General features: G+C 47.2%; 3 protein-coding genes across 4 annotated transcripts in view; 1 reads left to right on the top strand and 2 right to left on the bottom strand.

The window, feature by feature from the left end:
• EPG5 (ectopic P-granules 5 autophagy tethering factor) overlaps positions 1 to 3,007 on the top strand; it is an 80,586-nt gene extending 77,579 nt beyond the window's left edge. Inside the window, exon 44 of the mRNA XM_080973362.1 lies at positions 342 to 3,007. Within this exon, the coding sequence (XP_080829488.1) occupies positions 342 to 524 (183 nt within the window). The 3' untranslated portion in view covers positions 525 to 3,007. The remainder of the gene's footprint in view (positions 1 to 341) is intronic.
• On the bottom strand, positions 787 to 14,272 carry SIGLEC15 (sialic acid binding Ig like lectin 15). The gene is made up of 5 exons (XM_080973652.1): positions 13,608 to 14,272; positions 11,449 to 11,832; positions 10,135 to 10,494; positions 7,654 to 7,684; positions 787 to 3,984 (listed from the first exon to the last, which is right to left on the bottom strand). Exons 1-5 carry the CDS (start codon positions 13,657 to 13,659, stop codon positions 3,909 to 3,911), a joined length of 903 nt encoding a protein of 300 aa, XP_080829778.1. The 5' UTR covers positions 13,660 to 14,272; the 3' UTR covers positions 787 to 3,908.
• A 9,436-nt stretch (positions 14,273 to 23,708) lies between these two features.
• Positions 23,709 to 26,699, bottom strand: part of LOC308458687 (urea transporter 1-like) — a 35,829-nt gene continuing 32,838 nt past the window's right edge. For both annotated transcript variants that reach the window (XM_080973567.1, XM_080973566.1), the window contains exon 9: positions 23,709 to 25,085. In XM_080973567.1, coding sequence (XP_080829693.1) covers positions 24,903 to 25,085 — 183 coding nt within the window. In that variant the 3' untranslated portion in view covers positions 23,709 to 24,902. The remainder of the gene's footprint in view (positions 25,086 to 26,699) is intronic.

Genomic DNA, 26,699 nt, shown 5'->3' with positions numbered 1-26,699 from the left:
CCTTTCTCCTCCTGTGATGGAACTCCTATTTGGGGACTTCCCTGGCTTTTTCCTGGCCCGTGTAGGACCAGTCTGGATAGTTAGCCTTGGTGAAGACTTGACGTTTTCATCCCCCAAAAAGTTTTTGATTTGAGTTTCCATTGAAATGAAGCTGTATTTTAATGTTTTCATGTTGTATTTTAATCTTGTTTTTAAGTTGTATTTAAATCAATTTGCTTTTATATCGGGTGTTAGCTGCCCTGAGCCCGGTCTTGGCTGGGGAGGGCAGGGTATAAATGAAATTTATTATTATTATTATTATTATTATTATTATTATTATTAGCTCATTTCCATCTTTGCAGGCTCTGAGTGCTCTCGATTCCATGACTTCAAACAAACAGTACGCAGAATACCAGGAGCAGATCTCCCAAGCCTCCCAGTTTGTCAGGGACTCTCGCCGCTGCCTTCGCGATGGGCCAAACCTTCTGGCTATCCTCGTCAACACTTTGTACCCAGAAGTGCATTACTTGGACGCCATACGGTAGCAGCAAGCGAGGGGAGGTGGCCTCATCCTGCCTCGCATTGCAATCGTGGATTATCTACAGTTTACAGTCGGCAGTTGCACAAGTAGCTGTCATTCACAGGGTTTCACTTTGTCAAAAGTGGTGGAAGAGAGAGAGAGAGGGCAAAGATTAGATAGACTGGTTTGAAAGCCGGCTTGGAGGTTTCCATAGCTGGGCTTTAACACCTGCACAAATCTCTCTCGCGTTTCCGCCAAACCAAAACACTTCTCTGGCTTTCCCCCCCGTTTTAATACAGTCTTAACGGCGTGGTTCAGGGCTTTGCGGGGCTCTGGTTTGATTTTTCCATGGACTTTACGAAGACCTCCGTGCTGGATTGTGCTTGAAGACTGTTAAGTGACTTGAGTGCTTCACCATTTTGGAAATAATGCAGGGTTTGTTTTCCCCAGCACTAACTCGATTTTGCTTTCTGTGCCTTTTCTTCTTTCTTTCTTTCTTTGGCTGACTGTGAAATTCTTGGGCCAGTCTGGACTCACCTGGTCGTTACCTAATCAGGATTTTGGACCATCTCTCTCCCCAACCCCTGCTCTTGTTTAATTTGCCTCCATCTACTTGTCCTCGATGTGTGATAAAAATGGAACCTAGTGAGGCCAACCTCCTGCATCTTTGCCCAGCCAAATTGACAGAAGCTGGATTCATTTGTTTAAGGGTTCTGGGGAAAGAGAGAGAGTCTCCTACGTCACTTCCTTATCATGTGCATGGAACAAGCTATCGCTTTCATACTGCTTTTTTATTATAAAGCAGTAAAAGGAGCAAAGAACAACAATTTCGTTGGATTTCAGTAGCATGGAGAAGACAGCAGTGTCCTAATTACTGGAGTGTTCTTAAGAGTTTAATTAGGAAAATTATGGTTTTCTTGTAATGGTACAAAGGACCATCAACGCTGGCGGGGAGAAAGCCTGCAAGGTGCCCAGGATTCTTCTCACCTGGAGCAGATACAACTCACAAGCTATCCTTAAAACGCATCATTTGAATAGCTTGGATTCTTTCTGTCAATACAGCAAAGCAAGTTTGATTTCTCCCCACCCAACACCTTTCCCCTAAGCTGAGGTCACTAACCTGTGACCTCTAAGCTGAGGTCACTAACCTGTGACCTGGAGAAATAAGCTTTATAGTAATCAGTTGAACATTTACTGCTAAGTGTTCTAAGGAAGAGACCGTGTAGCCTTTTTGTGAGGCTCGGATGACACTCCAGAATCGTCTGTCCAAATCTTGCAATATACAGAGTACAGCTGGGGTTGTGTGTGTGTGTGTGTGTGTGTGTGTGTGTGTGTGTGCCCTTTATTTACCTGTGTGTATACGACGTGCCTCTCAAGCTGTGTTTCCTGGTTCAGTTGCTGTCGCTTTGTTTGAGTGAGTTTGCTAAGGTTGTCCCCCTTCCTTTTGAGAGAGAAAAAAAAGAGATATTGATCACCTCCGCACACACTCTTGGTGCAACTCGCTATGCCTGGCATAGCCAATGGGTTGCATGCAGATGTTGCTGAACTCTCCACCCCCATTGGCCCCAACCGCCATGGCCGGTGGCCACAGAGAATGGGAATTAAAATCCAGCATCGTCGGGGGGCCAAGATGCTCAGTTCATTTCAATGGGCTGACTTTCAACTGTCTTTTGAGTCTCATTGAAATGCACTTGGATGGTGAAGCTACTATGCTTTGGCAACAGGCCTTTCAATATATATATATCTATATTTTTTTCTGGGATTTCATTTGCTCAGATTCTGGCAAACACTTCAGGCACGTTCTGTGCATCTCTTGGGAATCACCCCTGCCCCCTTTTCAGGTTTAAAGATGCTTTTCCTTTCTGAGCTAAACAGTAAAAACAAAACAAAACCCAAGAGCGCATTTCTGTTTGAATGTGTACCTTCATATTCATGCCTTTAGCTCCACTTGGCAGGCAAGGTTTTCTCCTAACTTTTCAGCGTCTCGCACCAGCAAATGATATTGTAGCGTTTGCCTTCAGCTAATGATTTCTGAAACTGCAAATCCCACAGTCTTTCCTTTCCTTGTGAAATTGCCAAATTATGCCAAATAAGGTCCTTGTGCATCGGGTTCTTCAGAACTCATGTTGTGGATTGAGCTTCCAGACATAGGACCAGGCAGCTTGCCCCTGTGGTGCACTGGTAATGAAATATCACTGCTTTGGTGGGACTTCATGTTTAGAGGACCTCACAACTGGAAGAAGAATTATTGCTGCTTTTTAGAGAGAGAGAAGAGGAAGAAGAAGAGAAGCCTTCTGAGATGTTTCTTTTCCTCCCCTCAGCTCAGAATTAATAAATTTATATTAAAAAAACGAAGACTGTGAAAAGGCAGAAACTATTATGTGTGCATCGGGCATGATAGTTCTGATATGGGAGCTATTGATTTGCCTGTGGTTTCAACAGGATGTGTGTTATAGTTGTTTGTGTCTGCAAGGACCATGTGAAATAAAACAGTGAGAAACACTAAAACGATGATGGAGACTCTTATTGGGGATAGGCTGTTTTGTCAGTTGGGGTACCAGTTGCGGGGTGTGTGTTGACGGGGCAGTGGGATTCTCTTCCCTTCATGCGAGGCTGGTTGAACATTTGAGGCAGGACCCTTGGCAAAATATTTTATTACGCTTATAGTTCACCTTCCATCCAGGAAGAAAGCCAGGGCAAAAGAATCACGTGATCTCCATACTGGTGCCCATCCAGGCATTGGCCAGCCTTAGCTTCATCAAGATAGGGATTTCGTTTGCCTTCAGACCAGACCTCCTGAGATTGATTGATGGAACCCCTCACCTCACAATTCAGGGTGGTCTGCAAAGGAAAGAACTTCGGCTGATGGGCGATGGACAGCTACGTGGCCATGCAAGTGCAAGCTTGCTGCTGTTGATGTTTATTTAATTCATTAGGCGGCCGCGGCCCAAAAAGCGACTTACAACATGTTTGAAAACACATACTCTGGTTTCTCTTCAGATCGTATACAAACCATTCGCCTTTTACTAAAAGCACAAGCAGAGAGGCATTATGGTGTAAACACATTAACGCAAAACCACTTTCAGTTCATAAAAAACACACACCATACAAAGCAAAGCAAGCCTCAACAGAAAGCAGAAAGATTCAGCGGCACAATTTTAACAGCAACAAACAATGTCCTGGCCCATCAAGATGTTCCATCGCAAGGGAGTTGCTAGTTTTTATCCACTCCTGTCATTTTGCATCACAACATCTGTGAGTGATAATGTTCTGGGTGGGATCTCTGCTTCGCTCCATGAAACTGCCTGAGTGTCACATAGCTGAGGATCTTTTGACACATGTGCACAACATTGTTTTAGTTATTCGTGCATGTACTGCTTAATGCACAGATGGCTTTCTTCTATCTGTTTCACTCGGGCAGGCTTTGACTTATGGAGTTGATCCTGCGGTTGAGGTTTTCGTATGGAGAATCTTGCATGGCTTGCCTGCCGGTGAAAAGAGTCAACAACATAATTTCCAAGAAGTGGGAAGCAGGCCATGGCAGAAATTGATTATTTATTTTAACACAATTTATATAACAATCTTTTTTAAAAATCCAAACACTTTTAGGTCGTTTACAACGAAGAAAGCCCAACTGCTTAAAACAGAAGAACATCAACTCTAAATCCATTTGATCCCCCCCCCCCTATTTTTATGTCCTGTTGAGCAACCCTGTGGATTCTACTCCAAATTAAACTCCACTGAATTTAATGGACTTCTAGGTTGCAAGTTAACTCCCCAATGGAAAAAGGCAGTGAGCTTTGGCTGGATCATGCCTGAAAGGTTTTAATCGGCGAAAGATGTTGCCATGAAAACAACGACTTTGATCCATCCAGATCAGTGAACTGGTGAAGCTTGCTTGCTATAGTGCCAAGGTTTTGTCTAATCCTATGTTTCCCAAAGGGACGCGGGTGGCTCTGTGTGTTAAACCACAGAGCCTAGGGCTTGCCAATCAGAAGGTCAGTGGTTCGAATCCCCACGACAGGGTGAGCTCCCGTTGCTCGGTCCCTGCTCCTGCCAACCTAACAGTTTGAAAGCACGTCAAAGTGCAAGTAGATAAATAGGTACCGCTCCGGCGGGAAGGTAAATGGCGTTTCTGTGCGCTGCTCTGGTTCGCCAGAAGCAGCTTAGTCATGCTGGCCACATGACACGGAAGCTGTACGCCGGCTCCCTCGGCCAATAAAGCGAGATGAGCGCTGCAACCCCAGAGTCGGCCACGACTGGACCTAATGGTCAGGGGTCCCTTTACTTTACCTTTTTATGTTTCCCAAACTTGGGTCTCCAGCTGTTTTTGGACCACAAATCTCATCATCCCTCACCACTGGTCCTTCTAGCTAGGGATGGTGGGAGTTGTAGCTGAAGACCAAAGTTTGGGAAACTGCTGGGTGAGGGAACCTGTGGCACTCTAGATGTTCCTGGACTCCCCCAGTCCAATTTACTGTGTCCAGTGGTCACGAATGGCGGGAGCTGCAACTTCAGGAAGGCCATAGATCCCTCAACCCTGTTTTCAAACCACCTGTGGCAAGAGACAGGGAACTGGGGCAGGGCTGTAGCTCAGAAGGAGCACATATGCCTTGCATGCAAGAAGGTCTCAGGATCAGTCCCCAAGTAAGGCTAGGAGACAGACTGGGTCTCAGACCCCAGACAGCTGCTGCCGGATGGACTGGTGGATCTGATACATCATAGGGCAGCTTCCTACGTCAATTATGCCCTTAGAGCTGAGAGTAGTTGGGAAGAACGCTCTTCTCAATTTCATCTCCCGCAAACAAGTTTGGCAAAGCTCTGTTTCTAAATTCCGCCAAACCTGGGTTTCCGCAGCAGAAACGAAGAAGCATTACGGGGAACAAAGTGATACGTCTCTCACTGCTTTCAGCTCTCTCAAAGGCCCTCTGTCTCTGCCATCTTGTGTAGCGGCAACTGCTACCCTCTATTTTTAAAGAAATAAATGGGTTTGTTTGTGTGCTCATGCCAGACAATGAAGGAAAAAAGCAAAAAACACTGTTTGAAAGTGGGCACCTCAAAATGTAGGCCATCGGTTGACCAAGGACAGAGATAGGGAAGAGTGCCTCTGCTCTCAGGTCCTGTTTGTGGTCTTCGTTGGTTTACTGTGAGAACTGACCTCGATGGGCTACTCAGCTACTGGAACAGGGCTGTTCTTATGTTCTTATAATTGCAATCTAAATTAAGCGGGTTGGAGGGAAACTGCTAAGTCATGCTGAAAACTGCTGACTCCTCCTCTGCCCAAATTCTCAAATATTCTGCACCTTGAAGTTGGGCAGAAACAAAGTTGAAAGGTGATGTGCCTGCTAATGGTTCAGAAATGATTCATTCTCTCTCTCTCTCTCTCTCTCTCTCTCTCTCTCTGTGTGTGTGTGTGTGTGTGCTTTTGTTGATGGGCGGAATGAATGAGAGTGGAATGTCCTAATTTGGCATACTTCCTTCCTCGCCAGGAAAAATAATGACCAGGAAACAGGTGATGGGAAAGCCCTTCTTTGCTAGAGACTCTCCCAGTCACAGTGGGCAGTAGTGGGCTAGATGCTGAAATAGTCTGTCTGACCTATTTAAAAGGCAGCGTCTTCTATTCCACGGATCTTTGCCCCACTTTCCCACTCTGTGTCCACGTCCTGCAGTAGTTCCTTATGACAAAAACTCTTTAAAAAATAGCTCGTGCTTTTTAGTGGCTATTCCTTCTACCATTGGTTTATCACACTTGGCATCAAAAAGGGGGATCAATGGTACCCTATTTTCAAAGAATCTTAGTATTGTTATCCTTTCCTTTAAGAATAGATGTCTTGATCTGTGGATAAATTTGGCCAAATTTTGATCTTGAAAGGTGATCATTGCTCGTACCGAGTAACCATCATAGTGTAAGTACTCCATAGAAGCAATATTTTTTGGCTTTACCACTCCTGGCAACATATCATTCAGGATGTTCAGGAAATGCATTATGCGATCCATCCATGAGAGGAAACCCTTCGGTTTTGGGTAGTTAACAAACACAAGTTTTTGAGGGATTAGTATCAAGTTCCAGTCTTTTTTTTTGGATTGGAACTTGCCAGTCCTCTAGTATGTCACCATCAATATTGTGGGCCACGCCCTCTTTAATACCCGTATTTCTAATTGATTTCCGTCCAGGGCTCTGAGATGTTACTTCCGTTATTACGTTTGTTTCAGGGCTCTGCTTTGGGGTTTCCTCCTCAGGTGTTATCTGGGGTTTTGCCTTGTTTAATCCCACTTTGCCTTTCTCTTTACTGCCCCGTGGGGTGGAGCTGTGGGTTAAACCACAGAGCCTAGGACTTGCCGATCAGAACGTCGGCAGTTCGAATCCCCACGACGGGGTGAGCTCCCGTTGCTGAATCCCTGCTCCTGCCAACCTAGCAGTTTGAAAGCGCATCAAAGTGCAAGTAGATAAATAGGTACCACTCCGGCGGGAAGGTAAACGGTGTTTCCGTGCGCTGCTCTGGTTTGCCAGAAGCGGCTTAGTCATGCTGGCCACATGACCTGGAAGCTGTACGCCGGCTCCCTCGGCCAATAAAGCAAGATGAGCACCGCAACCCCAGAGTCGGCCACAACTGGACCTAATGGTCAGGGGCCCCTTTACCTTTAGTGTAGAGGATGGTGGAAGTAGGCTGTAAAGTTTCTGCCTTAGTGGCTATTCATGCACTTCTGAGAGCTGGGCTGAGATTCCACTTCTACTGTAGGTTTTGCCAGATAAAAAAATGTGAAAGACCTACCAGAGCACCGTATAGTTTTGTATGCCAGCTGGTGGGAGGCAGAGGGAGCAGACGGTATGTCGCAGCACTCTGTCAACGAAGAACAAGCCTGCATGTGGAAATCCAGTGTATCTGGAAGGCCAGCATATTGGGAATTGGCACGATGGCCAAGCAAGCCCATGAAACCCTTCCTATAGTTCAGGCTTCTTCAAACTCAGCCCTCCAGATGTTTTTGGCCTACAACTCCCATGATCCCTAGCTAGCAGGACCAGTAGTCAGGGATGATGGGAATTGTAGTCTCAAAGCATCTGGAGGGCCAAGTTTGAGCAAGCCTGCTCTAGCTTCTGGCCCCCACCCAGACCTGCTGACCCAATTTGAAGCTGAGATGTAAGAATTTCTTACCGTGATAGGCCGGTTGGAGCCATCAAGTTGTCTGTGATTTGATGCAAGAGACAAGAAATAAAGAGAAAGGTGTATCAGTTTTCTTACTGCATTGAAGAGGAAGAAGAAGAAGAAGAAGAAGAAGAAGAAGAAGAAGAAGGGAAGGAGGAGGAGGAGTTTGGATTTGATAAACCACTTTATCACTACCTGAAGGAGTCTCAAAACGGCTAACCTTCTCCTTTCCCTTCCTCCCCCACAACAAACACTCTGTGAGGTGAGTGAGGCTGAGAGACTTCAGAGAAGTGTGACTAGCCCAAGGTCACCCAGCAGCTGCATGTGGAGGAGCAGGGAATCTAACCCGGTTCACCAGATTACGAGTCCACTGCTCTTAACCACTACTCCACACTGGCTCTGTTGTGTAATGCTCAAGTGAACAGACACTGGAGAGCCAGCAAAAGCCCAAGTCCTTGATAGACCAAGACCTGGTTCTTACTGAAACAATAGACCTGTGTCTGGGCCATAGTATTTCAAGCTGCTTGTGGGGGTCGGCAGATTGAATGCTCCTCTGCACAAAGGTTCCCTGCATGGAGAAAACTAGATGTCAGGATGAGGGTTTCCCCCCTCTTTGTAGCCTAGTCTTCTCCTTAACACGCCAGTTGTCCATGCACAGGGATAGCTTCCTTATTGAGGAGCTCAGTGTTCCTTTGTACAGTGCAACCTTCCCCCAACATGGTTTACTCTACCTGGTGTTGGACTCTCCAGCATCCATTGTCTCTGACCATTAGCCGTGCTGGTTGGGGCTGATGGGAAACGGAGTCCCACAAGGTCTGCAATTCGCACCCTGCAGGCTGCTTCTGCAACCCCATTTGCAACAAAGATTTCCTGCATGTTGAATTTTAGACCATAAGCTCCTCAGGACGAGGGCTTGACCTTCTGTATGCTAAATCAGGGTTTTCCCAAACTTTGGTCTCCAGCGGTTTTGGGACTACAATTTCCATCATCCCTCTGGGAGGGATGATGGGAGTTGTAGTCCAACAACAGCTGGAGATCCAAGTTTGTGAAACTCTGTTCTATAGCATTGGTCTTCAGCTGGCCTGATCTAAAATGGGTCCTAACAGCAGCAGCACACATCTTTTGAATATAGTGCAATTTTTAAAAAAAGAAATGGGGCCTAAATGCATGTATGGGTTAAAAGTGATCAAAATGATCACGTTGACGACATAAAACACCATGCATGCTGATGGTGCAAATATATAAAAACCAGTGCTCCCTCTGCAAATCCAGGCTGCGAAACTGGAATGTGAAACCGGATCTAGATTTTCATCCCCTTTGGTTTCTCAATGAATACTGCTGTTGTTCCTGCTACCACCACCACCACCACTACTACTATTATTAATAATAATAAATTTTTATTTATACCCCGCCCTCCCCGGCCAGAGCCGGGCTCAGGGCGGCTAACACCAGTAAAATTACAATAAAAACATAATGGGGGGGGGGGACAATTAAAAATACAATTTAAAATTCAGCCTCATTTTAAAAGTAGCTGATAGATCAAGACCATAAGGGGAGGGAAACCTAAGGGTCAGACTGAGTCCAAACCAAAGGCCAAGACAGCTCTGTCTTGCAGGCCCTGTGGAAAGATGTCAAGTCCCGCAGGGCCCTAGTCTCTTGTGACAGAGCGTTCCACCAAGTCGGGGCCAGTGCTGAAAAGCCCCTGGCCCTAGTTGAGACCAATCTAACCACCTTGCGACTTGGGACCCCAAAATGTTGTCATTTGTGGACCTTAAGGTCCTCCACAGGGCATACCAGGAGAGGCGGTATTGCTTTGTTTCATAGCTGTCAAGTGTCCCTTATTTGAAGGGACTGTCCCTTATTCCAGCGCCATGTCCTGCTGCTGTCCCTTATTGATGGATGTCCCTTAAATGTCCCTTAAATGATGTCCCTTAAATTTCAAAGGAAGCAGCTCCTCTCCCTCCCTCCCTGCCGGCCAGGGAGGAGGGAGGCTCCAACTGTGTTGCTTGGCTGTGTTGCTCACCCAATAAGAAGTCTAAGAACAACTGGGGTGTGTGTGGAGCTTGCATGCCTTGTGTGTGGCTAGTTAATGCAAGCTGAGGGGGGTTTTGAATGCTGGACGCCATTTTGTTGCACGTGCTGCTGCAAACTTTGCAGTGCAAAGCCAGGCCGGGGAGCCATCTTAAGTTGAGGCTGCATAGGCCTTGTGGTCAATGTGATTCAGATTCTATTCAGTCGAACCTCTGGTTACAAAGTTGGTTGGACAGTGTTCTCGAAGCTACCCAGCATGAGTTTGACCAGACTGCAGGAGGACAGGAAGACTGGAGTGCCTGGAACAGGTGAGGCTGCAGGTCCCTTATTTTGGCTGCTGGTCCCTTATTTTCAAGGCTGCTGCTCCCTTATTTTCAAATCTGTAAGTTGACAGCTATGCTTTGTTTAATTAGGAAGCATCTCTGAGTGATTGACAACGCAACAGAAACATGCACCTACCTCTCTTCCAGAAAGCGCCAAACCCCAGTATCGCCACCAGCGCCAGCGTCTTAATCCCCAAGGCGGCAAACAAGAGGACCAGGACCCAGGAGCTGCCCCCAGCTCTGAATTTATAGAAGTATACGGCCCCCTCTGCTCTTCCCAAGCTGTTAACAGCTGTGCAGGTGTATTTCCCATCGTGTGTCAGGCGCTGAAGTTCCTTGGTTATCTGGTGGGCTGCAGTTGAAGCCGAGGTGATGTTGTCAGAGGGAGGACCGGCCCACGTCAGGGTGGGCAGAGGCTCCCCTTCGGCTGTGCACTTTGCGTGGAAAGCGTGGTCCTGGCTGGTCTGGACGGAGATGTTAACGATCCTGGGGGGAGCTGCAGAAAGTCCCGAAATATGAACACAATGCAAATACAGTGGTACCTCGGTTTAAGAACAGCTTAATTTATGAACTACTACTACTACTACTACTAATATAATTTATTATTTATACCCTGCCCATTTGGCTGGGCTTCCCCAGCCCCCCTGGGCGGCTTCCAACAAAATATTAAAATACTGTAATGCATGCGGGACATGTTCTGCTTCCAAGGCAAATTTCCCAAACCAAAACATCTACTTTTGGGTTTGCAGCATTCAAAGTGTTGGTGCTGACCTTTAAAGCCCTAAACGGCCTCGGTCCTGTATACCTGAAGGAGCGTCTCCACCCCCATCGTTCTGCCTGGACGCTGAGATCAAGCACCAAGGGCCTTCTGGTGGTTCCCTCATTGCGAGAAGTGAGGTTACAGGGAACCAGACAGAGGGCCTTCTCGGTGGTGGCGCCCGCCCTGTGGAACGCCCTCCCTTCAGATGTGAAGGAAATGAGCAGCTATCTTATCTTTAAAAGACATCTGAAGGCAGCCCTGATTAGGGAAGTTTTTAATATTTAATGCTGTATTGTTTTTAACACTTGATTGGGAGCTGCCCAGAGTGGCTGGGGAGACTCAGCCAGATGGGCGGGGTATAAATAATAAAAAATTATTATTATTATTATTATTATTATTATTATTATTATTATTATTACCACCCTGCCTTTCACTCAGTTTGGGACCCGCCCTGCTTACCACAAAGCAGGACAGTCGCTGCCAAGCCTGCTTCTTTCATATTGCCCTCCTCCCTTGCCCCAAAATGGGCAGGTGAATGGGCAGGACTTTGAACAGGAACAGAGGCAATAGACTGTGGACGCCTGGGTTTGGACCTCACTGAGTGCCAACCTCTATGCCAACCTTTCACACTGGTCACCCATTTCCAGCTCTACCCCCTTCCCTCTCTATTGGATCTGAAGTTCCTCTCACCTATGAGATGGAGCCTGAGTCCCATCCTGCTCTCATACTTGTCGTGGAAATCCCCAGAGAACTCGACCCGGCAGAAGTATCTGTTCTTGTCGTTCCACGTCAGGCTGTTGATCTGGAGCGAGAGGTTGTTCTGCCTCGGGTTCCCCAGGAGCTTGTATCTGCCCTCCGAGCCGACGGTGGTTTTGCAGGGGTCGCTTGAGCTGTGGGAAACACACTTGAAAACAACGGCTCCGGTGAAAGGCTCCTTGACCCGCCAAATGGCTGTCAGGGTCTGGTCGTTGGTGTTCTGTGGGTGTGTGAATGTGCAGGGCAAGGCAACTGCCTTGCCGATTTCACCGGTTACCTCTGACGGGATGTGCATGGACCAGCCTTTGGAAGAAACACCTGGAAGGGAAAGCATTGATGATCTTTAGTTAACCAAGAAAACCCCACACCGGTTCCTACCCTGTCTGACCCAAACTCCGCCGTATCAAGCAGTTGGTCCCTTACCTTTCTTGCCCTGATCTGGCCACAGCGACCCATGCGACAGTCGCCTCCAGGCTTGATTATTGTAACTTGCTCTATGTGGGGCTGCCCTTGAAGCTGACCCAGAAACTCCAGCAGGTGCAGAATGTTGTGGCAAGGCTCCTTATGGGGTCCTTGCTGCAGGATCACATTCATCCAGTGCTTTACCAACTGCACTGGCTCCCGGTGGAGTACAGGGTCAGGTTTAAGGTGCTAGTTTTGACCTTTAAAGCCCTTCACGGCCTAGGACCCACGTACCTATGGGACCGCTTCTCCTGGTATGCCCTGCGGAGGACCTTAAGGTCCACAAATAACAACATTTTGGAGGTCCCAAGTCACAAGGTGGTTAGATTGGTCTCAACTAGGGCTAGGGCCTTTTCAGTACTGGCCCCGACTTGGTGGAACGCTCTGTCACAAGAGACTAGGGCCCTGCAGGACTTGACATCTTTCCACAGGGCCTGCAAGACAGAGCTGTTCCACCTGGCCTTTGGTTTGGACTCAGTCTGACCCTTATCTTTCCCTCCCCCCCTTATGGTTTTGATCTATGGGCTACTTTTAAAATGAGGCTGCATTTTAAATTGCATTTTAACCTGTATTTTAAATTGGTTCCCCCCCCCCCCCACCATTATGTTTTTACTGTTGTTAGCCACCCTGAGCCTGGCTCTGGCGGGGGGTATAAATAAAATTTATTATTATTATTATTATTATTATTATTATTATTATTATTATTATATTTTTGAGTGCACAACTGAAAGTGGAATGTGGGAATGTGACAAAGTAAGTGTTTGCAAAGGAATGATCTCATACAGGGATGGTTGTAAGGGAGCCAGGAATGAAAACAGTTCCCATCAACATGGCGGGCAGAGTTCAGGGCAAGTCTCAAATTACAGAGGGGTCAAGGCAGAGCATAATAGAACCATAGAATTGTAGAGTTGGAAGGGACCTTGATGCTTGTCTTGCAAGATTGGCTGGCTCCTTTAGCTGGTATTTTTTAGGAAGGTTACAATAAACATAGTTTGTCAGAAATTGGGGGAGGAGAGTGTGGGGTTGGGACTTGTGGATTAAAAAGAAGAAGCAGCTAGGATATTCACAAGCTGTGTGCAGTTGCACAGATTCCCTTTGCTTTCATTTCTCAGCTCTCTTTGAGTGCGCAAGGAATCAAACCCGGAAGCTGCAGTCAGCTATGGCTTCCCATTACTTGAAAACCAAGAAACCATGGTTAAGGGTTTCCAAACAAGTGAGAAGCCAAGGTACACAATGGATTGTGTGGATGCTGCTGCATTCTGTCTAAGGCAGAGTAACAGCAGACGAAGATTGCTGTTGGAGCAGGCCAAAGACCCATCACAGTCCATCATCCTGTTGCCATAGTGACTAGCCAGATGCCTGCAGGAAGTCTGAAAGGAGGACCTGATCCCAACAACGCCCCATTTGGGATTCCCAGCAGCTGGTATTCAGAGGAAACATTGCTTCAACAGGAAGAACATAGTCAGCAGGACCAGCAGCCGTTGATAGAGCTCCATTGGCTACCAATAAGTTTTTGATCAAGACCTGCAACATCTTGGGTTTTGCCCTCCATTCTGTCCCACAGGGAATTGGGCAATTCCAAGAACAACGTAAGGACGAGAGGGGGAAAGTTTTCCCAAAGCAAAACTCACCTTTCTTAAGAAAGCAAAGCAGACATGCGAGCAAGAAGCTAGTGCCTTCCATCTTCTGGGCTTGCTCCACGGTGAAGCTTGTTTGCTGATCTGATCAGATCCACTGTTTGTTTGCTGTTGGGTAAAATGCTGAAGCAGTGATTCCACTCTGCAGAATGAATGTGACTGGACTTCCCTTATCCTGGAAAATATGCGTCGATCACATGGCTGGCCAGCTGATGAGTCTTCTTGCTAGCCATGCTGGGATGAGTGTAAAAGCCATCGCAGAGAAAAGCCATTGGGTTCTTCGTCTCCCAACCCTTCCTCCCCCTTTCTGTTTAACAAGGGTGAACGCAAGTGATGAAATGACTTGGGTAAACTAGTGCTGTGCTGAAAATGTCTCCCTTAAAAAACCCCCAACTCTTCATCAATTAATGAGAAAATGAATGAGAAACTACATTGCATACATGAAAGGGATGTGGGTGGTGCTGTGGGTTAAACCACAGAGCCTAGGACTTGCCAATCAGAAGGTCGGCGGATGGAATCCCCACGACGGGGTGAGCTCCCATTGCTCGGTCCCTGCTCCTGCCAACCTAGCAGTTCAAAAGCACGTCAAAGTGCAAGTAGATAAATAGGTACCGCTCCGGCGGGAAGGTAAACGGCGTTTCCGTGTGCTGCTCTGGTTCGCCAGAAGCGGCTCTGTCATACTGGCCACATGACCAGTGTACACTGACTCCCTCGGCCAATAAAGCGAGATGAGCGCCGCAACCCCAGATTTGGCCACGATGGGACCTAATGGTCAGGGGTCCCTTTATCTTTACCTTTAAAGCGCCACAGTAAGTGTTCTAATGTGCTTTGGAAAGCTTTGGTCATGGCATTGCAGTCTTCTTGCAATCTCTTATCTGTTCCTTTTCTGATACAGTCCTTTGGCCCCTTGAAAGGAGTGAGCATGGTTATCTTGATGCACCAGCCCTCTTAATGGGCATGTGGTTTTCTGGTCCTCCTGTGTTTTACTCCACGAAGGCAGTGAGACACAATTGTGGTGCTAAGAAGTGAGCTTTTTGCCACAAGGGGGCAGTGGGGCTTGAAGGAGATGCCGTGAACTTGAGTAGGACTTACCCCCAAGAAAATGGCCTTGCCGGGTGGCGGGGAGGGGAAACGTACGCAAAATAGGGAGCCCGAGGCACTGCGCAGCTCATTCTGCCAGGTTTTATGTGAAATCGAAGAAGCTTATCTGGCTCTAAGTAGAGTGACTTCTGGAGCAAAAAGGAAGTGGAACCCTACAGGATCAGGCCAACGGCCCATCAGGTCCAGCAGTCTGTTCTCACAGTGGTCAGCCAGATAGTTATGGCAAGCAGCTGGCATTCAGGGGGCAGGCTGACAGTGGCCGGAGAATGTAGCCGTAATGGCAAGTAGTGGCTGATATCCGTATCCACAATGAATTTCTCTAATCCTCTTTTTCCTTTTTTTGAATAATTTTTATTAAGAATTTCAACATCACAATTTATCAAAAACATATCATCTTCTCTCCCTCCCCACAATTTTCCCTCCCCCCTCCCTGAGATTACCAGATGGGCAGAATAGGCACTGGCCTGTGGGCCCCATGCCTTTTAGGGGCAACGGATCAAAACAATATTGATTTGATCTTGAAATAAAATTACAATCAAGTATTAGGAGATATTTTGCAAGCCCCCCCTCCCGAGATTTCGCCTGTCTAGGTGCCTCCACAGGGTCTAATTTTGCACTGCTTTCCAACTCTACAATTCTACGATGCTACAAGTCATTCACCTAGTTCTCTTTCTCAATCTTTACATGTATTCTGTAATTTTGCCTGCCACCACCCTAATCTCCGAGTGGCGCGAGATTCCAGGGGTTCCAGGCAAGTGTTCACATTTCCTTTTGGAAATGAGGCACAGTGAATAGGATTTATTTGCAAGAACCTAGGGTTTGCCGATCAGAAGGTCGGTGGTTCGAATCCCCGCGATGGGGTGAGCTCCCGTTGCTCGGTCCCAGCTCCTGCCAACCTAACAGTTCAAAAGCACGTCAAAGTGCAAGTAGATAAATAGGTACCGCTCCGGTGGGAAGGTAAACAGCGTTTCCATTCGCTGCTCTCGTTCACCAGAAGGGACTTAGTCATGTTGGCCGCATGACCCGGAAGCTGTACGCTGGCTCCCTCGGCCAATAAAGCGAGATGAGCGCTGCAACCCCAGAGTCAGTCACGACTGGACCTAATGATCAGGGGTCCCTTTATCTTTTTATATACGGTCTGAGCCTGCCATGGAGGGTTTCACAGCCTTCCTGACATCGCCACAGCCTTGGATTCAAGCAGAAATAAAACATTAATTCCAAGTCCTTCTCTTTCTCTCCCCAGCACTCTGCTTTGCTTCTAGCTCACATCACGGCAATCCAACTCTAAACTCAGGCTTTGCCCTATTCCTTGTTCTCCTTAATAGCCCATCACCCAGTCTATATCACCGCGACACAGGGAGCAATCCTGGCTTATATTTTAACATTTGCCGAATCCAGGAGTTAGAAGGATCTTGCTTACAGCCGACTGCCCCCCCCCCCGCAAACTCATAACAATATTTTAATGGCTGAAGAGACTGTTGATAAAGCCTGCCCTGCCCAACTTTGCAAATCTCCAAGCCGTAAATTGCAGGCTCAAATACTTTTGTGCTCAATTAAAAAAAATATATTGCCCAGCCCTTCACCGCAGCGAGGGGGTGAATCGGAAAGGGCAGTGGAATTTTTTCCTTTTTTGCCAGAGGGGAAAATTCCAGTCAGCTGTGTCATGGCGCTTCAGAAAGTGGGGATCTGAGGTGGAGCTATGCTAACCTTTCCTTTGTGTGCATTTGACCCCCCACGCAGCCAAGAAAATGTTGAATTTTTCTTGGGGTGTGTGTGTGTTAGGGAAGGATTACCGGGCCCGGCAGCCTTCCACCCTCCATAGTGCGGCAGTGGCTCTTGGTTTCCATGGCGACAGACTTGCCGCCATCTTTTTTCCTCGCAGTGGAATTTCTGGAGGGGGGTTACGAATTTCACATTGTGGCAGCAGTTGCTAGTTCCAGGCTTTAAATACCGATTTGCATTCATTCGAGCTTCAAATGGGGTTATTATTGCAATATTCGTATTCTGTTCAGACACACCTGCCACAATTCTCTTGGCAGGAGTTCAGGGCCTTGAACAGCCAACAAGCAAAAATTCAAAGATGGGAAGCTTTCCCTTTTGCTACACAGCCATGCTGGGGAAATGTTCCTCCACAGGGAAGGGGGACCTGCAGTTGGATGGGACTCCAACTCCCATCATCCCTGGCTGTTGGCTAATGCTGGCTGGGGCTGATGGGAGTTGTAGTCCAGTAGCATTTTCAGGACTGCAGGTTCCTTGCCTCTGATTGAAAGAAGCATGCTCACTAAAGTATATATGCTGTTTAATGAATTGCATTAATTCCTGTGCTAAAACCTTCATCAGCAATAGCACCGATAATCTAACATGCCATATGTAAGTGAAACAGATAGGATGGACATCTTCTTTCTTTCCAACTGCTCCTGTCAGACAGAGCACCCTGGTCTGCAAAATTGTGCAGAAGTGACTCCCTCAAAATATTATTATTATTATTATTATTATTATTATTATTATTATTATTATATTTATATCCACCCATCTGGTTTCCCCAGCCACTCTGGGCGGCTTCCATCAAAAGATTAAAAATACATTAAAACATCAGTCATTAAAAACTTCCCTAAACAGGGCTGCCTTCAGATGTCTTCTAAAAGTCAGATAGTCATTTATTTCCTTGACATCTGGTGGGAGGGTGTTCCACAGGGCGGGTGCCACTATCGAGAAGGCCCTCTGCCTGGTTCCCTGTAACTTCACTTCTCGCAGGGAGGGAACCACCAAAAGGCCCTTGGAGCTGGACCTCAGTGTCCGGGTAGAACGATGGGGGTGGAGACGCTTCTTCAAGTATACTGGACCAAGGCCATTTAAGGCTTTAAAGGTCAGCACCAACTCTTTAATAGCTATGTCAGGCCTGCTATTCAAGTCAGTGATGGAACAGTTTTTAATAAAAGCAAAACTGAGAACACTCAGTGAAGCATTTGAAGGACTAATTAGGTGTCACTCAAAGATATGGGTTTTAAAATACTAGGGCTTATACATGTTGGCATCTGTCTGTCTTGGGAGACAGTTGTTGAGTGCTCCTTTGGGGGTGAGGTCAATGGAGGCAACCCATAGTGCTCATACCTTCGGCCAATCTGGTTGAGCTTCTAACTACTGCCTCCCTTGTTGTTTTCGCTGCTTTTGGAGCACTGGCAGGACCTCCTTCTTGGCTTTGCTGATGTGGTCCAAAGGAAAAGAAAGCACCAGTTTGGCTGTAGGAGTTGCATACAAAGCACCATTCAACCAGCCTAGGGACTCCACTCCAGAGTGTGTAGGGTTTACTCCTTAGCCTTTTCTTCTCTTGAAGATGTCCCGCAAGGCAGCGGGTACTGATTTTTCCTCAGGGTTTGCTCCTGAAGCCTTTCCATGGCGAGTTCCCGCCCCCCCCATGGAAATGATGACACATGACACAATTATTAAGGTTAATGGGCTAAATAAGGCCACAACTTTATTGGTTATAGGTGATGAGTGGTATTGGCTTAGGCATTGGTCCTAACTGACTATATCCGACTTCAGCCCGTCCGCTTGAAGTCTGGGAAGAGTTAACCACCAATAGGGGGAGTCCTGCTGATTCACATCAACTAGGAACTCCCCCCTGGTCACTGATTGGGGACGTGCCTTAGGCCCTCACCTCCCTAGGCTTCAGACAGGGCCACGCCCCCCAGAATCCTTTATCGGACTACCCTTCAATATATCGGGCAGGTGATGGCACTACCTCCACTCTTCCAACTATATAACAATACCAATACCAATGCCTAACCACCAATACCAAGAAAGTTGTGGTGATTTGCTACAAGGTAGGCGAAAACCAAGTGGCTGGTGCCAATTTGCTAAATGGAAAAATTCCTACCAGGCCCCTCAATGGTGACCAACCAAGGTCCATAGCAAGGTCAAGGAACGGAAACCTTATAGGGTGGGAGGGTGGGAAAAGCAGGAACAGCTGGCAGGCGGCAAAGAGGGAGATCCCCGGCCACGTCCTGGTTTAAATAGGTCAGGCCACACCCCCAGAGTCAGCTGATTGGCTGGCCAGGAGGTGATGTGGCCGGGAATCCCTCCAATCGTGTGGGGGCTGGGGCCGTGAAGCCCGCAACTCCACCTCCTCCGAAGGGCGGAAGTGGCTTTCTCCCAAATGAGTGTAGCTGCAAGGCAGCAGAGATTGAGGACCAGAGTTTTGCTCCTCCTAGGCGGGCTATCTTCCCAGGTGGATGAGCCCCACCTGCCCCTCAACCCTTCAACAGCTCATGCAGAAACCACCTTCTTGAGACCCAGTAGTGGTCTCTTATCTACTCAATCTGCCAGAGTCTGTCCTTGCATGCAGGGCATGTACCTAACTCACCGAGGGTTGGAGACCCATTGGTTATCCTCACCTGGTTTACCTGGCCAGACGAAGCCAGGGGTGTGGCTGCTGTCACGTACTGATGTACTGACACCTTGAGAGCCAGTGTGGTGTAGTGGTTAAGAGTGGTAGATTTGTAATCTGGGGAATCGGGTTTGCTTCCCCGCTCCTCCACATGCAGTTGCTGGGTGACCTTGGGCTAGTCACACTTCTCTGAAGTCTCTCAGCCCCACTCACCTCACAGAGTGTTTCTTGTGGGGAAGGAAGGGAAAGGAGAATGTTAGCCGCTTTGAGACTCCTTCCGGTAGTGATAAAGCGGGATATCCGATCCAAACTGTTCTTCTTCTTCTTCTGTCCCCACCAGAGATACTGACTCCTCACAAAGCTACAATTCCCAACATCCTTAATGAACCATTGGGGAACATTTCCCTAATATTCATTGTGGCTGCAAGATGCTGGAAGAGGAGGTTTAATGCTTCCTTCCCCAGAGATCCCAACACAAATCTCCCCCTCATGGTGCACTGAGCCTTGGCGTAGGGGGAGCCCCCATGGGAGAGTGCAAAACAAGTGGCTTATGTTCCTTTGATTCCACTTGCAACTGTGTGCTTGAAGAGGGCAACGGGCATTGACAGATGATGAAACATGAATACAATAAAGGTGGCAATAGACGTTTTACAGCGGCAATAAAAGCGGAACTGGCCTCTGAAGCGAATCTCTGGTGTCACGGTGTCCTTTTCATGACACCAGATGGGTTGGCCCTACCATGAGGCAGAGTGAGGCAATCGCCTCAGGCGGCAGATGTTGGAGGTCAGCTGCAGACATTTTCTCTGAGACTCCCTCCAACCATTCCCCTCTGTTGGAGATCGCATACCTTTCATATACAGTGGACGCTCGGGTTGTGATCCGTGCGGGATGCACGTTCGCTACCCGCAGCATTCGCAACCTGCATCTGTGCAAGTGCAGGTTGCGATTTGGTGTTTCTGCGCATGTGCAAAGCGCGATTTAGCACTTCTGCGCATGTGTGACTGCCGAAACCTGGAAGTAACCCATGCCGGTACTTCCAGGTTTTGGCGGTCCGCAACCCAAAAAAACGCAACCTGAAGCGTCTGTAACCCGAGGTATGACTGTATCTCCTAAATTAGCCTTCTGCGCTCAGGGGCCTGGAGGAACGTTATCCTGTTATCAGTGTTGAAGAAAGATTTGATTGTCAATCCACTTAGCTTCTGTACATGGTATGAAGGGGGCACCAACTTCTGCTTTGTCTCAGGCAGCAAAATTCCTTGAGCTGGCTCTGGACTCTGGCTGTTTTTAAGGATGAAGGAAGTTGAAAACATCTCCTGTGTTTTGCTCCCCCTCCCTTCTCAATCAGTGAACAAGTCAATAAATTGCATTTGAAAATTATGAAAGAGGAGAGAACATTTCAGTGACGATGGAGCAAGCTTGTTTTCTTCTGCTCCAAAGGGTAGGACCTGAACCAACGTGAAATATACTCGGAGTCGAGAGTGGATTTCATGCTCTTTATTCAGCTCATAGTAGTGAGGAGGAATGGATGTTCCCCCACAATATCTGCTTTATATACATTATTTACACAATGGGCTGCACGTGATTGGCTAATTCCGGGATTCTCCTGTAGGCCAATCAGGTTGTGGATTCACTTCCACCTGGAGCTGGATTGAGTGGCTCCTGTGGACCAATCATACTGCTGCATTGTTCTAGGACCAATCAGACTGCTGCATTCTGAATCCTATTGTTCTAGGACCAATCAGACTGCTGCATTTTGGATCCTATTCAACTCAGAACATCAGGAAGAGCTTTCTGACAGTAAGAGCTGTTCAGCAGAGGAATGGACTCCCTCAAGAGGTGGTAGACTCTCCTTTCTTGGAGGTTTTTAAGAAGAAATTGGATGGCCATCTGTCATGTATGACCTAGTTGAGATTCCTGCATTGTAGGGTCTGACCTACATGACCCTTGAGGTTCTTTCCAACTCTACAGTTCTGTGATTCCCTGATTCTATGCTCATGTGCTTGCTTTACTTCTGAGGTGTCTGAAGGCTGTTTGTAAATATCTTTTTGTTCATTCTGCAAAGCATCTCATGAGTGATTTGCACTCTATGCCCTTCCCAGGTGCTCACCCTTCAATTAAATCCTTGGGGAAGGCGTCCAAAGCAAACTTCTCCCCTGGATGTCTCCCCACCCAGATCAGGAAGTGTCGGCAGCCAGGAAGGCTGCAGAGTCCCAGAGAAATATTTAATGGAAAGGAAAACGAATGATAAAGTAAGCTCAAAATCCTGCACCTAAAGCAATTCTCAAGTGCCCCAAGAATGATGCACATGAAAAAATGGAAGCCTCTTTCAGAAAGAGAGAGAAAGAAATTGGAGGAAGGATTTTGGCCAAACATTAGATGGAAGAAGTACTGGTCTCCATGTGACTAGTTAAGGTCCAGAAGACTAGAGTATGGGAGAAACTTAATTTTGGTGAACCCCTTGGAGCAGGACTTGTGGACTCAGGAAGGTTTGGAGAGGTACTCAGTGCAAGCTGATTGTATTGAAATGGGAACCTGGCAGAATAGTGTTGGTTTGTTTTTTTAATGGTCCTTTATCCTAGGTCTTTAATGGTAGTTTGATCTGCAAATACTAGCAGGTGGCTATCTATCCTAACCTCTGTGGGCCATTTTGACAGGTAGGTGAGTTAGAATGAGTTAGACATACTCCTTAATAATCAGCTCTGTGTATTCATATATAATAATAATAATATATTATTTATACCCCGCCCATCTGGCTGGGTTTCCCCAGCCACTCTGGGCAGCTTTCAACTGAATCTTAAAAACAGTACAGCATCAAACGTTAAAAACTTCTCTAAACAGGGCTGCCTTCAATTGTCTTTTAAAAGTGAAATAGTTGCTTATTGCCTTGACATCTGCTGGGAGGGTGTTCCACAGGGCAGGCGCCACTACTGAGAAATTGGCAATCTTTGCCTGTGTTAGGCACCTGGCTTTACAGTATATTTCAGTGTCTGCAAACTAGTTAGGAAGGACGCCTCCAAAGGGCTTCTTCTAAAAGAGCCGTTCTGCTGAAAGAAGCCAAGATGGTTTTGCCTTGTTGCAATAGTGCAACGTCGCTGCTCTGTACAAAACCGTAGCTTAGGATGTTCCATTGCTGAAAGTGTCACGGCACCAGAACTTCTCTCCTTTTCTTGCACTGTAGAGCAATGAACCTGGATGAAAAAACCAGCTTTGTTTTGCTTTGCTTTTGCAGTCCAGTGCCTTAGGAGTGAATCAGTTTCCACCTAATTGCTTTGATATGGAAGATCTGTTTCTATGATGCTGCCCAGCACATGATTTCCACCAGAAGGGAAACCACAGGTGACAGCTCAGACTGCAGAAAAGAGAATGAGGAACTTCTAAGACGGAACAGCAAGTTCCTAATCTTTCCAGTGGCTTCTGATGCCCCCCAAAAGAGAATAGGAAACTGCCACAACTTGTGAACTTTGTCTATGGTTTTATTTGGCACACAGGAAACACCCTCGCTCTCTCCTTTAAGGCACATTTATTACAATAGCTGCAATAATCCAGAAAACTATAAACATAGCAGTTCAAATTGCATGACCTTTATCCTCTGTTGCTCAAGGATCCCCTTGTTTACTGCCCGACTTTTTCCTAACTATAGTTTGCCAAGATAAACACAGTAGCAAACCATGGTTAGCACCAAGCCTTTGAACCATGGCTTGAAGCAACTTTGCAAACCATGGTTTGGAGGCAAGGTGCTAGTCAGCCCTGGCGTCCACATCTCAATAGGGGGCTCACTGCCAATATTGAAATTATAATAGTTTCATCCTTGCTATATGGTATATAATAGTTTTAATTGAATCATGTTATACCAAATGCTCCATATTCTTATTTGCAGTGCCCCTGAAGAAGAGGCATATTTTCAAATGTGTTAGACCAATAAAACCTTCAGATTTCACCCCTCCCATTTCTCCCTATTATGGTTGCTTTCTCTCCTTCTGTTTCTCCACTGGCAAAACACTGGCCAATTAGTGGCAGGAAGCACGCACAGAGTCAGGCCATTGGTCTAACTAGCTCAGTACTGACTGGAAGTTCTCCAGGATTTTTTTGTTTGTTAAGACTGGGGTCTCACCCAGCCCCTACCTGGAAATGGCAGAGACTGAACTTGGGAACCTGTGGTCTTCAAGATACTGGATTCCAACTCCCACCAGCGCCATTCTGCACGGGAGGCAGGAGATTTGAGTGCCTTCTGGCTGCTGCAGTTCTGACCTAGGATATTGGTCTGAACCACCAAGAAGACACTTCCAATGCCATTAAAGAAGCGTGGATACTCAGGAGCGCTGAACACAGATTACCGTATTTTTCGCCCCATAGGGCGCACTGGCCCATAAGACGCACCTAGTTTTTTGGGGGGGAAATAAAGGGGGAAAAATTATTTCCCCCCCCCAGGCACGGGGCTGGGGCAGGGGATGCCCGAGCTTCGGCCGACCCCAGCCCCCAGAACAGGCTGCTATCCGCAAGCCTAGGGAGCCCAGCAGGAAGTCGCGCCGGTCTCCCCAGGCTTGCGGATATCTGTCCCCCGAGCTTGTGGGGCCAGCCTCCAAACCAGGTCGGGGAATAGTGGGATGGTGGCGCTCCGCCTTCCCGCTGTCCCCCGAGCTTGTGGGGCTGCCCGATATCTGCACGAAGCCCGGGGCATGCTGTGCAGCGCGCCCCAGGCTTTGGGATGCAGGCTGCTATCCGCAAGCCTTGGGAGCCCGACGGGAACTCCTGCGGAGCTCCCAAGGCTTGCGGATAGCTTCCTGAAGCCTGGAGAGCGAGAGGGGTCGGTGCGCACCGACGCCTCTTGCTCTCCAGGCTTCAGCAAAAGCCTGCATTCTCCCCATAGGACGCACACACATTTCCCCTTCATTTTCGGAGGGGAAAAAGTGCGTCCTATAGGGCGAAAAATACGGTAGTTTTGCCTTACCTGTCCAGTGATCTGGAGTATGCTCTCTCAGTTTGCAAATTAAAAACCCACCAGTCAACCATGGGGATTCCAGCAAGGTGATACAGACTATGCAAGTATGGTTAGCCCACATCTCTTCTGTTACCTGTAACACTCCCATTGCATATAATTAATACAAAAATACTCTCCCCAAACATGCACCTCTCCCACTGCTTGCTTTGTCCTCTCAATTAGATGTCCTCTTGATTGAATATCATCTAATCTAGAAATCACCAAAGCCTCTTTTCTCAGGAGCCATTCTGTTCCTGAAAATGGTCTGGGTCTTCAATATGTCTCTTTTTCATATGAACTGGCCCCTATATGAGTGCTCAGTCTCCACAATAAAGTTGGTGCCCTCCAGCACTAAAGCCCTGTGAATGTAACTTGCATACAATATTGCATTGTGACACACAATAACGTTTTCCTCCTATTCCTTACAAGTGACACTGTATAGCATTGTTTAAAAAACCACACTGTGATTATATATATATACATATATATACACACACACACATATATATGTATGTTGGTTGTATCAGCTAATATTGCTTCAGAAGACTGGCTCCAGCCAGTGAACCTGCAGTTGGCCACCACAGATCTCAGCCCTCATTCGTTCCATCAATGTCACACCCCTTTCCAAACAAACAGGATATTCTGCTCACTTCTGACTGGCATACGGAGAGAATTCCGAGACTTGCTGATCTGCATGAAGTTATTTGCGACTTAAAATGGACGAAGAGCTCCACCAACAGCTTTGTTTTCCTTCTGAGCTGTTTATCTTCCTTGGGAAGTCCAGACACCACTACGGACAGGAAGAGGCACGAGGCTTAGCCTGTCACACGTCGCAAGTGGACTTGGCGTTTTGTCCATCGTTTCTCGACAAGTAATAGGCCCGGTTGGCTTCTGGGTAGGAGACTTTGGAGAGTGGAAGTTTGTAGATGGCATCGTTGGTGGTAGTTAAGAGCAGGAAAGTGAGTGAAGATAAACAGAAAGGCCATGTTCCCAAAGGCATTCCGAACTGAAGGAGAAGAGAGGTTCAGAAATAGGAATCAGTCATTGCTTCTTTATTCCAGATTCCTAAGTGCGTAAACTTGGTACCCATTGCGTCTAGAAGAGACTAACCCAATGTCCAATCTCCTTTTTGGACCTGAATCTAGATGCAGAACCCCATGGGCTGTAACATCCCCAACTTGTTTTGCTCCTTGTTTGTTCACTCCATCTGCCCACTTCCGCTTGTTGCTTTGTCAAACACAACCTTCCTCTAACATGGTACTTGGAGGAACTCAAACTCCTGTGTTCAGGGATTATGGAAGCTCCTGTCCAGTCACAACTGAGGTTGGGAAAGGCCATTGCAGTATCTGGCCAAAGAAGAGTTCTGTAGAACTCTACAGCTTGCTCAGTAGTTCGTGACATTTTGTTTGGTCCCCAAAAAGGATATTAGCCAATGGCAGATTTTGGAAGTACGGTATATTTTGCTCTATAAGACTCACTTTTTCCCGGGACTTCCGGGTTAGCGCCATCGGCAATGGCGGAGTTCCTCTGACCGAGAGGAACCCGCTCCGCGAAAATCGGGTCTTGCCGCCGCGGCGAAGGCGGAGACCCCTCAAAATCCCAGACGGAGGAAGCCTGGGAACGTGGGATTCGGCTGACACCAAGAGCGCCTCCCCTACTCGCAGGGAAACCCTTTTTCGGGGATCCGAAGCGAAGTGGGGTGAGTGGCGCGGTGTTTTGAATCGACCGCTACTTTTACGGAGTGAAGCCGCACAGCCGTTGCCGGAGAGCGCTGACTTTTTCCTGTGGACAATTGGACTCTAAACAAGTACCCGTGAGTAGAACGGAAAATTGGACTACGAAACATTTTAATTTGGCACCGAAGCGGGAAGGTCCTAAACAGGAAGTCCGCCTTCCGCTTTTGTAAATAGATTGAAGCAAAAATTTTGCAAGCTAAAGTCTGGAAAGTTGTATATAAAGGACTAAATTTCCTTCAGTTAAAACCACCAAAACCCCTCTTGGAAGCAGGAGAAGAGGGGGGGAATCTTAGATTGTTTAAGCCTGCAGGAGAGAGAGTAAAGAAAGATAAATTTCCACCATCTCAAACCTGGGAACGGGGTGTCAGAGACAGAAATTTTTGGGGAAGTTCATTGACTGTGAATGGAACGTCTTTTGACAGATAGTTAAAAAAGAGAAACATATTGATCCCAATGTTGCCTTTTGCATCCAAAAGAAACAAAATATTTGAAAAATGAAAGTAATTTTCTTTTGTTGGACCTGCTTTCAAAAGATGGATACAAATTGAAATTGTCTCCTCTAGAGGGAGCTTGTTAAACTGTTGCTGGGGTCGATCTGGGGAATTTCACAGCTGTGGAGATTAAGGATCGTGAGACCAGACTCTGACCTTGGATAAGAATGTGTTTAGAAGAAGTTTTGGTGCTTGCTCTCTGCAAGACAAGCGCTTTGTTGGAGCAGCTGCATGAGAAGATGGATTTGATGACTGTCACAGTCAATAATTTTGGACAAACAGTGAATACTCACATAGAAACCATTCAGGAACCAACCCAGGAATCTGTTTTGACAGGGCAAGTGCAAGTGCAGAAGATAATGGAGGAGGTTGTTGTTGAACCTCAAGTAACAC

The sequence above is a fragment of the Podarcis pityusensis genome, assembly GCF_964106645.2.
Source record: "Podarcis pityusensis genome assembly, chromosome: 11".
NCBI lineage: Eukaryota > Metazoa > Chordata > Lepidosauria > Squamata > Lacertidae > Podarcis > Podarcis pityusensis.
This window is presented reverse-complemented; position numbering and strand designations above follow the sequence as displayed.